This window comes from Saimiri boliviensis, chromosome 12, assembly GCF_048565385.1.
Source record: "Saimiri boliviensis isolate mSaiBol1 chromosome 12, mSaiBol1.pri, whole genome shotgun sequence".
NCBI lineage: Eukaryota > Metazoa > Chordata > Mammalia > Primates > Cebidae > Saimiri > Saimiri boliviensis.
Genome location: NC_133460.1, coordinates 21,986,356 through 21,997,531, shown reverse-complemented (window position 1 = coordinate 21,997,531; position 11,176 = coordinate 21,986,356). Strand labels below are relative to the sequence as shown.

General features: G+C 50.8%; 1 protein-coding gene across 4 annotated transcripts in view; it reads right to left on the bottom strand.

Annotated features, from left to right (window-relative positions):
* Positions 1-552: 552 nt before the first annotated feature.
* ITGAM (integrin subunit alpha M) overlaps positions 553-11,176 on the bottom strand; it is a 62,399-nt gene continuing 51,775 nt past the window's right edge. For 3 of the 4 annotated variants that reach the window (XM_074382047.1, XM_003930035.4, XM_010340654.3), the window contains 13 exons: positions 10,980-11,111; positions 10,730-10,803; positions 10,383-10,521; positions 10,166-10,288; positions 8,572-8,651; positions 6,994-7,077; positions 6,296-6,371; positions 5,379-5,486; positions 5,131-5,214; positions 4,876-4,989; positions 4,692-4,793; positions 3,830-3,940; positions 554-3,398 (listed from right to left, as the gene is read on the bottom strand). In XM_074382047.1, the coding sequence (XP_074238148.1) occupies positions 3,327-3,398; positions 3,830-3,940; positions 4,692-4,793; positions 4,876-4,989; positions 5,131-5,214; positions 5,379-5,486; positions 6,296-6,371; positions 6,994-7,077; positions 8,572-8,651; positions 10,166-10,288; positions 10,383-10,521; positions 10,730-10,803; positions 10,980-11,111 (1,299 nt within the window). In that variant the 3' untranslated portion in view covers positions 554-3,326. Of the gene's footprint in view, positions 3,399-3,829; positions 3,941-4,691; positions 4,794-4,875; positions 4,990-5,130; positions 5,215-5,378; positions 5,487-6,295; positions 6,372-6,993; positions 7,078-8,571; positions 8,652-10,165; positions 10,289-10,382; positions 10,522-10,729; positions 10,804-10,979; positions 11,112-11,176 lie in introns of all 4 variants that reach the window. The other variant, XM_074382049.1, reaches the window with a different exon arrangement.

The following is an 11,176-nucleotide window of genomic DNA, read 5'->3' as shown; positions in this document are numbered from 1 at the left end:
TTGAAGACACTCAGGTGAACTCTAAGCCCACAGGAATTTAACTCCCCTACAAGGACAGGCAGCTACAGGCACGGAGGCTGCAAGGACAGGTGATCAGAGGTCCAGAGCTCTCTCCCTTCCTAGGGCAATTCAGGATTTCTGGAGCTATTGAGGACTTTTATCTTTCAACATAAGAAAACAGAAATTTTTGGGGGGGTTAACTATTTATATATTAATGTATTAGCATGCTGACTGGGTAATAGATGATACTTTGCAATTATTTTGGTTTTCTTAGATGTAATAATGACGTTTTAGTACATAACAAAGTGTTTTTTGAGATGCATAATGTAATATTTACGGATGTAAGGTTATGATGTCTTGAATTCACTTTAAAATATTCTAACAACAAGAAGCTACTGGAAGGGTGAATCAAACAAGCATAGCAAAATGTGGATAGTTTTGAAGTTGAGTGGTAAGTATATCAGGGCTCATTGTGTTTTGGGGTTTTGTGGTAAAAAATTAAATGGAAATTGATGTGAATGTATTAATGAAAACGGAAAACAAAAATTCTTAACAGATTTTATTTAATTCAGGAGAAGAAATACCAAAGAACCGTCTAGAGGTGACGGTGTATTGTGTCACCCCCACAGATACAAAGGGCCATTGTCACATCAGCCGCCTTTCAAGGCCATCTCACTGCACTTTCAGCGAAATTGATAAGTCTGGCTTACAAAGCACTCATGCCCAAGCCCTGCCCATTCTCCCAGCCTGCCCTGCCCTCCTCTCCACCTGGAAGGCTTCTGTCCCTGCTTCAGTCAGGTGTCACCTCCCTTTGGGACCCTTCCTTCACCTCCCTAAGGAGTAAGCCCTCTCTCCTCCTACCACATCTGGAAGAAACATCCCTCTAAGTCCTCATTTTCTTACATTTCAGAGAACATCATGAAATTATTATTTTTTGGCTAGGCACAGTGACTCACGCCTGTGATCCCAGCACTTCAGGAGGCCAAGGCGGGTGGATCAGCTAAGGTCAGGAGTTCGAGACCAGCCTGGCCAACATGGTGAAATCCTCTCTCTACTGAAAATACAAAAATTAGCCAGGCGTGGTGGCAGGCGCCTCTTACACTTTGCAAGCACAGTAAACACGACCCTGGCCGGAACATGCACCCTCTTTAATCCTCACACCAGTCCCTGGTAATTTATCTGAATTTCACTTATGAGGCAACTGAAGCTTAGGTAGATCATACCAGTTGCCTGACGTCATACAGCTGAAAAGGAATGGAGCTAGGAGTTAATCCCAGCTCTGTCTGGCTCGAAAGCTTTTCTCTTTTAATGTCCTGACGGCCTCAGAGGACTGGCCCCAGATCAGGTGTCAGGAGAGGGTGGCTGTTATTTAACTGTTACAATATTAGGTTAAAGCATATGAAATTGATGACATGTTTTTAGACCAAAATGATTATTTATTTATTTATTTGAGATGGAGTCTCACTCTGTTGCCCAGGCTGGAGGGCAGTGGCGTGATCTCAATTCACTGCAACCTCTCCTTCCCCGGTTCAAGCAATTCTCCTGCCTCAGCCTCCCAAGTAGCTGGGATTACAGGCACATGCCACCACACCTGGCTAATTTTTGTATTTTTAGTAGAGATGAGGTTTCACCATGTTCGACAGGCTGGTCTCGAACTCCTGACCTCAAGTGATTCACCTGCCTCGGCCTCCTGAAATGCTGGGATTACAGGCGTGAGCCACCATACCCGGCCTTTATTTTATGTTATTATTTTGTTTATTTTTGAGACAGGATCTCACTCTGTCACCCAGGCTGGCGTGCCATGGTACAGTCATGGCTCACTGCAGTCTAGACCTCCTGGGCTCAAGTAATCCTCCTGCCTCAGCCTCCCAAGTAGCTGGGACTACAGATGCATGCCGCCATGCCTGGCCACTTTTAAAAATTGTTGCAATATGTTGCCCAGGCTAGTCTCGAACTCCCGAGCTCAAGCAATCCTCCCACCTCTACCTCCCGAAGTGCTGAGATCACAGGTGTAAACTACCGTGCCTGGCCTCCCACCTCTTAAATACACTTGTTTCAGTCAAATTCTTGGGTTTGCTTCTGGGAGAACCCAAACTTCCAGGAATATATCCTAAAATTATCCTTACATATATGCAAAAATGACATATATTAGATTTATTAACCCAGCATTGATGCAATAACAAGAGATTGAAAATAACCTATCAAAAGAAAACTGGTGAAATACATTAGGGTATACTCACACAATGAAATACTATGCAGCAGTATAAAAGAGTGAAAAAGTAACTTATGTCTTCATATGAACCCATGTCTGAGAAATATTAGTGGAAAAAAGCAAGATACGCAACAGTATAAAGTATGCTACCAATTGTGTAGAAAAGCTTGTGAGTGTATATGTGTGGTGTGTGTGCACATGTGTACATTTGCATATAGCCTAGAATCTGTCTGAAGGAAACCTCAAAACACATCTTGACTACCTTTAAGGAGGTGACTTGAATATCTGGGAAGGGAGACTTTTCACTGTACACTCCTGAATGTCTTCTGATTTTTGTACCATAGACAGGCTTATCCATTCAAAAAATTAAAGTTACAGGGAAATAATAAATGAATCCATAAAGGGAGATTCATCGTTCCTCGGTGGGCATCTTTACTGAGCATCAGCACTGCCAGTGGAGTGGGATTGGTGAGGTTCCTGGTTCCGCCCACGGCTTCCATGGAGTCTCCATCCAGGCTGCACAGGCTCGCCGGCTAAGGGAAGTCCCACATCCTTCAATGAGGAGGAGCTTCTGCGTTTCCCTCGGTGTTCACCCACAGGAGCGACTGTCCCCTCTCCCGGAGGAAAACCCAGCAGTGGCTTCACCCACGAACAAGGAAGCCCAGGCAGTTCCCCTCTGCCCAAGAGGCTGCACTGCCAGCACCCACCCACATGCCAAGAGACATCTGAATCACACACGCAAGCCACATGCCCCCGAGCACACACATGCACACACACATTCACACACTTACACACATGTGCACACACTTGTACACAGTACACACACTTGTACACCTTACACACGCACGTTCACACACGCATACACTCACATGCACGCGCGCACACTGATACACAGGCACACATGTGCACGCTTGCTCGCTCTTGCACACATGCGTGCGCACATTTGTACACCCTTGCTCACACATGCACACATACACACACACAAATGGAAGCCCAAGCCAGTCCTGTCCGGGAGAGCCGTCGCCGTCCGATGTATCCAGCAGGCTGGTGACTGCGCGTGGTCTGGGCAGAGTCCGGCTGGCCACGGAGAGGCGGCTCGATGGGGAAGGAGCCGCTACTGGGGTGCGGCCCCCGGGGGACCCCCTTCACTCATCATGTCCTTGTACTGCCGCTTGAAGAAGCCGAGCTGCGGGGCAGATGAGGGCAGTGAGAGCCACGGAAGCCAGGGAGCAGGTGGCTCCGCAGACCGGGGAGTGGGGGGCACCACCGGCCCCTGAGCGCGGGGCAGAGACAGAAGGGACCCGGGAGGGCGGAGCGGGAGGGGAGTGACATCCGCATCGGGGCCTGGAGGGAAACAGAAACTACTACAAGAACGGTAGCTCCGCGTTTGGTGGAGCCTGTGCCTGGGACGCTCTCAGCGCCTGCTCTTGAACCAGGCCACCCTCCCGACGGGGGTGTGCCCTCCCCATTTACGGCTGAAGAGACTGAGGCGCAGAGAGGCTCTCGGACTCGCCCCTGCCACACAGCTGGCAGCCCCGCCCAGGAAACCGAGGCACAGAGCTGCAGCGCGAGGCGCGAGAGGAGGAAGGGAGAGGGCGGTGGAGCGGCGGGGAGCACCTTGTACAGCGCAGCGGTGATGAGGGCCAGGAGCACCAGCCCCCCCACAGAGCTGCCCACGATGAGCGGCACCGGGTTGGGGACCTCGAACGGTTCCACTTTGGTCTCCGTCTGTGGGAGGAAGAGGAGCAAGGAGGGGCGTCACGGGAGACGACTCCGGGTTTCTGGGGGTTCCCCATTCACACCATGTGCACCCCTGAATCAAATGGGGAATGCCTCATGTCCCCCAGAACCCCAGCCCTCACTCCTCCTCTCCCACCTCTCCGCCTCCTCTCCCTCCTCCGTTTCTCCGTTCTCCATATCTGACTCTATCTCTATCTCTTCTCTTTCTGCCTCTGTCTCTCTAGCTCCATCTCTCACTATCTCTCTGTCTCGCTCTGTATCTCTCTGTCTCTATCTCTCTCTCTCTCTCTTTTTTTTTTTTTTTTTTTTTGAGATCGAGTCTCGCCCTGTCGCCCAGGCTGGAGCAATGGCGCAGTCTCGGCTCACTGCAACCTCCTTCTCCGTGGTTCAAGCGACTATCCTGTCTCAGCCTCCGAGTAGCTGGGATTACAGACGCCCGCTACCACGCCCAGCAGGCTAGTCTCGAACTCCTGACCTCGTGATCCACGGGCCTCGGCCTTCCAAAGCGCTGGGATTACAGGCGTGAGCCACCGCTCCCGGCTCTCTCCTCTTTATGTGTCTCTGTCTCTATCTTTTGCTCCCTCTATCTCTCTCTCTCTGTCTGTCTCTGTCTCTCTTTATGTCTATCTCTCTGTCGCTCTGTCTCTCTCCCTTTCTTTCTGTCTCTCTCCTCTCCCCCAGAGATCTCCACAAGCCCAGCCCCCACCCCCAATAGTTCCTCAGCGCGCAAGACAGGTACCTGGGCCCTCACAAACGCCTCCTGTCCCGGCAGCAGGGTGAACACGGAATTGTTAAACAAGATCTCAGCTGTGCTCACGACCAGGAGGTGGTTATGCGAGGTCTGCGGAAGACAGCGGGTCGGCGCTGCACCTGGGCCCTGAGCGCCACGCCTGCGCCCCGCGAAGCCTCAGGACCCCACACACCTTGATGTACCAATCAAACGAGAGGTTGCCTTTGAGGGTGACGTTGAACTCTTCCTGGATGCCAAAGAACGGGATGTCACACTGGATTCTCTGGCAGACAGCGATGGAGCAGTTCTGCGGAACGCAGGAGAGGAGGGGATGGTAACGAAGCCCAAGGCAGAGAAGACGCGTCCCCGTTGTTCAGAGACCAGATAGGCTCCTGCAGGGAACCGCGCTGAGTCTCCACGTGGCCCCAGGGCTGACTTAGCTTCTCACCACAACAGGGGCCTTCCGAAGCTCAGCCAGAAAGTCGGAGTGAGGAGGCAAGCTCTCCTTGGTGTGGCACGTACTCGAGAGGTTCTAAAGAAAGAGAGCCACTGGCACTAAGGGGCAGAGACGAAGGCACCCGGGGCCGGCCGACCAGGAGGTGAGATGCCCTGAGTCCAGGAGAGGGGCGGAGTGGCTCCGAAACCCAAGGGTGGAAACAGAGGTGTGAGGAAGGTGCAGGCCCGTGCTCCACTCACCTCGGAGAAGATGACCTGGGGGCGGTCCCATATGATTGCCTGGTTCAGCCGGACGGGCACCAGGAACACCAGGCTGATGGGGAGGGTCCTTTGCCCCAGGTTGCTGACCTGCACCGGGAGGGCGAGGTCAGGGCTCTGCCTTCTTCCCCCACCAGCCTGGAGAATCAGCCTCCCCTCCCCACGGCGCAGGCCACAGGCCCGGGCGTCCTGCCCCTTCCTGTTTAAGAGAGTGGAGCGTATACCTAATGCGCATTCGAGCGCCACACAGCCTGGTCTCCAGTCCTAGCTCTCCTGCTTACTTGGTGGGAGACCTTAATCGTGTTCTGTAAACCTCTCTGAGCCTCAGTTTCTTCATCTGTAAACTAGGGATCATGACAGTGCCCCACAGAGTCGTTACAAAGGTAACACAAGATAATTACGTGCGTGCATGTCATATACGTCCTTGCATGCGTGCATGCGTGTATACTGAGCGATGGCAGCGTGGAACCAAGTCTGGCACACCACAGGTGCCTCATGCACATTTCCCATCCCTGTTTCTGCATTTTCTTTTATTTTCTTTCTTTCTTTTTTGAGACGGAGTCTCACTCTGTTGCCCGGGCTGGAGTGCAGTGGTGCGATCTTGGCTCACTGCAACCTCTGCCTCCCAAGTTCAAGCGATTCTCCTGCCTCAGCCTCCTGAGTAGCTGGGATTACAGGTATGCACTACCATGCCCAGCTAATTTTTGTATTTTTAGTGGAGAGGAGGTTTAACCATATTGGTCAGGCTGGTCTTGAACTCCTGATCTTGTGATCCGCCTGCCTCAGCCTCCCAAAATGCTGGGATTACAGGCGTGAACCACTGTGCCAGGCCCTGTTTCTGCATTTTCTACACATAGATTTTCCTTCCCAGCTGGGACCCAGACGTCCCAGCTCCCCACCTGATATTGATGCTGCATGACTCGACTGGTATTCTCTGAGGCTGTGAAGTTGAGATATTTGGTGGAGACCTCATGGCTGAAGGGAGAAAGAAGGGACAGGAAGTGGGAGAGTGTCTCAGGCTAAGTGTGTATGAGCGAACAGGCACAAGGATAATGGGTATGCAGACCTGGGGGGTGGAGGTGGGGTGGGCTGCAGGGGAATGGGGGAAGCAGTGTGTGCTGGATACACAGTGCGTGCCTATTTGGGCCACTCACACTCACATGCACAAAGGCACACATATGCACATGCACACAGACCCTCAGACACACACACGGACAAATACACACCCATGCACACATACACAAATGCACATAGATCCTCAGACACACGTGCACAAATACACACCCATGCACACATACACACATGCACATAGATCCTCAGGCACACACACGCACAAATACACACCCATGCACACATACATGCATATAGATCCTCAGACACACACGCACAAATACACACCCATACACATATATACACATGCACAGATTCTCATGCTTACGCGTATGCACAAATACCCACCCATGCACACATATACACATGCACATAGATCCTCAGACACACTCACACACAAACATGCACAGATGCATGCACATAGATACGTGATCGGCCGTGTCCAGCCCAGAAGTAGAGGCTCAGCTAAAGTCCTGGAAGCCAGCACCTGGTGACCACCATGTAGACAGCGTATTTCACCGGCAGCTCCAGCTGGAATTCAGTTTTGTTGGTTCTGGACATGCTGTTCTCACTGGAGGGAAAGAGAGAGCTCCAGCCAGCCCTTGAGAACTGACGGTCAGCCTTTCCTCCTCCCTCTCCCTCACTCTCTGCCTCTCATCAGCCACCAAATCCTGTTCTCTCTGCATCTGAAACCCCACAGGTCTCCAACCCCTGTCCCCACTTAGCCCAGGCCCATCCCTCTCCACCTGGATGTCGGCAGCTGCCTTCTTCTAACTGGTCCCCTGAATTCACACCTGCTCCCACCCCAATCGCCAGCCCTTCTGAAGAGTGATCATTCTAACATGCAAATATGATTATGTCACTCTCAGAGGCGAAGCTACAATCCCTAACAACATGTATCAGTCATTTTGGGACATGGCCTGTATCTAACAACCACCAACTCCTTCAACCTGGCATTTCATGCTGAGGCCACCCTTAATCACACCCTGATCTTCCCATCCCTGCCTTCTGTCTTCACACCCGCCCTCAGTTCGTGCCTTTGCTTACATTTTCTTTTCTTTTCTTCTTTTTTTCTTTTTCTTTTTTTGTGAGAGAGTGTCTCACTCTGTCACCCAGGCTGGAGTGCAGTGGCACAATCTCAGCTCATCGCAGCCTCAACCTTCCAGGCTCAAGCAATTCTCATGCTTCAGCTTCCTGAGTAGATCAGACTATAGGCATGCACTACCATGCCTGGCTAATCTTTTTTTTTTGTGGAAACAGCATCTTGATATGTTGTTGCCCAGGTTGAACTAAAACTCCTGGGTTCAAGCAATCCTTTTGCCTCAGCCTCCCAAAGTGTTAGGATTACAGGCATGAGCCACCATGCCCAGCTCCTAAATATATTTTCTTTTCTTTTCTTTTCTTTTCTTTTTTTTTTTTTTTTTTGAAATGGAGTCTTATTCTGTCACCAGGCTGGAATGCAGTGGTGCGATCTCAGCTCACTCACTGCAACCTCCGCCTCCCAGATTTAAGCTAATCCCCTGCCTCAGACTCCCGAGTAGCTGAGACTACAGGCACGCACCACCACACCTGGCTAGTTTTTTGTGTTTTTTAGTAGAGACAGGGTTTCACCATGTTGGCCAGGATGGTCTCAAACTCATGACCGCGTGATCTGTCCACCTTGGCCTCCCAAAGTGCTGGGATTACATGAGCCACCACGCCTGGCCCCCTAAATATATTTTCTTCAGGAATCTTCTCTGAACACCGAACTCCCAAGAACACTGGCCATCCCCCATCTAATTTGCATCTCATACTGGATTTGAGATGCAAGATTTATGGCTAGTTTCCTTATCTGTCTTTGCCACTAAATTATCATCTCCAGGAAGGCAGGAACCATAGTCTGATCCACCACTGTCCCACCAGCACTCAGCACAAGACCCCGTACATGGTGGGTGCTCAGTGAGAGTTTGCTGAGTGAACGAATGAGTCAAAGGGAAAACCAGTGGGCAGGGGGCAAAGGCCCACCCTGGGCCAGGGGCTGGGGCCTCAGACAGGTGGCTGCCTGTGAAAGCCAGGCACAGAGCACCTGGTCACATTGGCCTTGAGGAGCAGTTTGTTTCCAAGGGAAGCCTTAGTGTCCACATCAAATGTGATATTGAAGGTGACCTGGAGTGGGAAAAAAGAGAGACAATGATAGAAATAGAAGAGAAGAAATAACTCAAATGCTCATCATCTGATGAATGGAGACATGAAATTGAAATGTGGCCCATCCATACAACAGAATATTGTTCAACAAATAAAAAGCAATGAAGACCGCGTGCAGTGGCTCATGCCTGTAATCCCAGCACTTTGGGAGGCCAAGGCAGGCGGATCACCTAAGGTTGGGAGTTTGAGACCATCCTAGCCAACATGGGGAATCCCTCTCTCTACTAAAAATATAAAAATTAGCTGGGCATGGTGGTGGGTGCCTGTAATTCCAGCTACACAGGAGGGTGAGACATGAGAATACTTAAATCTGGGAGGCAAAGGTTGCAGTGAGCTGAGATTGTACCACTGCACTCCAGCCCGGGTGACAGTGAGACTCCATCGCAAAAAATAATAATTTTTTTTTAATTTAAGGGAAAAAAATCAATGAGGTACTGACACATGCTACGAAGTGAATGATCCTTGCTAAGTCCTTACTTAATATTATGCTAAGCGAAATGATCACATATGGGACGATTTCATTTATATGAAATGTCCAGAATAGGCCAATCTATAGTCACAAAGTAGATGAGTGGTTGCCTAGGGCTGGGGAAGATGGGAGGACCGGGGCTGAGGGCCAACAGGACAGAGACTTTTAGTGGGGTAACAAAGATGTTCTAATATTGATCATGATAATGGATGCAAAACGGTGTGAATTCACTCAAAGCCACTGAACTGTACACTTTTTTTTTTTTTTTTTTTTTGAGACAGAGTCTCACTCTGTCTCCCAGGCTGGAGTGCAATGGCGTGATCTCAGCTCACCGCAACCTCCGTCTCCCAGGTTCAAGGAATTCTCCTGCCTCAGCCTCCTGAGTAGCTAAGACTACAGGCGCACACCACCATGCCAAGCTAATTTTTTATTTTTAGTAGTGGCAGGGTTTCACCATCTTGGCCAGGCTGGTCTTGAACTCCTGACTTCAGGTGATCCACCTGCCTCAGCCTCCCAAAGTGCTGGGATTACAGGCACAAGCCACTGCCCCCAGCCTGTTTTTATTTTTTGAGACAGGGTCTCACTCTGTCACCCAAGCTAGAGTGCAGTGGTGTGATCATAGCTCACTGCACCTCAACTTCCCAGGCTCAGACAATTCCCCCACCCCAGCCTCCTGAGTAGCTGGGACTACAGGTGCACACCACCATGCCCAGCTAATTTTCACATTTTTTGTAGAGACAGGGTTTCACCATGTCACCCAGGCTGGTTTCAAACTCTTGGGCTCAAGCGATTCTCCTGCCTCGGCCTCCTAAAGTGCTAGGATTACAGGCATGAGTCACTGTGTCTGGCCTGAAATGTACACTTTAAATAGGTGAATTGTATGGTATGTGAATTATATCTCAATAAAGCTGTTTTGTACAAAAAGGAAGCACTACTAAAGAAAAGAAGACAAGAATCTCCAAAGAAAGCCAAAGAGAAAAAGAGGGGAGGAGCCAGGAGTTCTGACCTCTGAGTTTTCCGGGAAGATGGGGTGGTTTATGCTGCAGCTGGTGCCCTTCAAGGGTCCAGACACTTCGGTGGAGGAGGCGAACCCACAGCCCACACGCCAGGGTCGCTGTGAGGGCTGGATCTGGAAGGCGAGGGAGGCAAAGATGGTCATGTCCACCTCCAGCCACAAGACGAGGAAGCAAAGGTCAGATGGAGCCTAAGAAGGATATGGCTACCTGGAGTCTGGACACCCGGTAGGACAGGCCAGGCGGGGAGAAGAAGGTGGCCTGTGTCCTGTAGGAGTCCTCACCATCGTTTCTCACAGTCACTGTCACGTTGAACTCCCGGGGACCACCCACCACGAGGTAGTCCAGGCTGTGGGAGGAAGAAGACAGGATGGGGGAGCTGGGGGCTTCCCTGTGGCAAGCCTGCTCTGGCAAAACAGAGACGCAGGCACTTGACAAGAGATGACAGTAAGGAACAGCCACACAAGGCCTCGTGGCCCAGGAACACCCAACTCCCTTGGGGGCCAGGAGGAGAACAGAGCGCATCGTGGAGGCGGCGAGGAGGAACGGAAACTCACCCCATGAAACTGAAGGTGATGCTGAGGTCGTCCTGGCAGATGCTGTCATTGCCACAATTCTTCTCAAAGGGAAACTTTTAAAAAATAGAATATGATCAAGTGAAAGGAAAGGAAACAACCAAATATGGTGAAATTAAACAATAAAATCAAACGTTGAAGTAAAATTAGGTGCGATCAAATAAAATGAGTTTCAACCACCTTGGCCTCTGGTCTCTTCCACACCCCTGCAGGACCCCAACTCCATACTCACAAAGGCTGTGAAGACTCTCTGAGCCTCCGCAGCCAGCACTGGCTGAAGGTTCCCAAAAGCAGACAAGGGCATCCCCACCAGAGAGAAGTTCAGGCGCAGCACGACGGGGTTCACTGTGTCCTCGATGCAATTCTAAGAGATAGGTGGGATTTGCAGATCTGCCCTCCTTAGCTCCTCAAGCCCGCCCCATCCTTGGA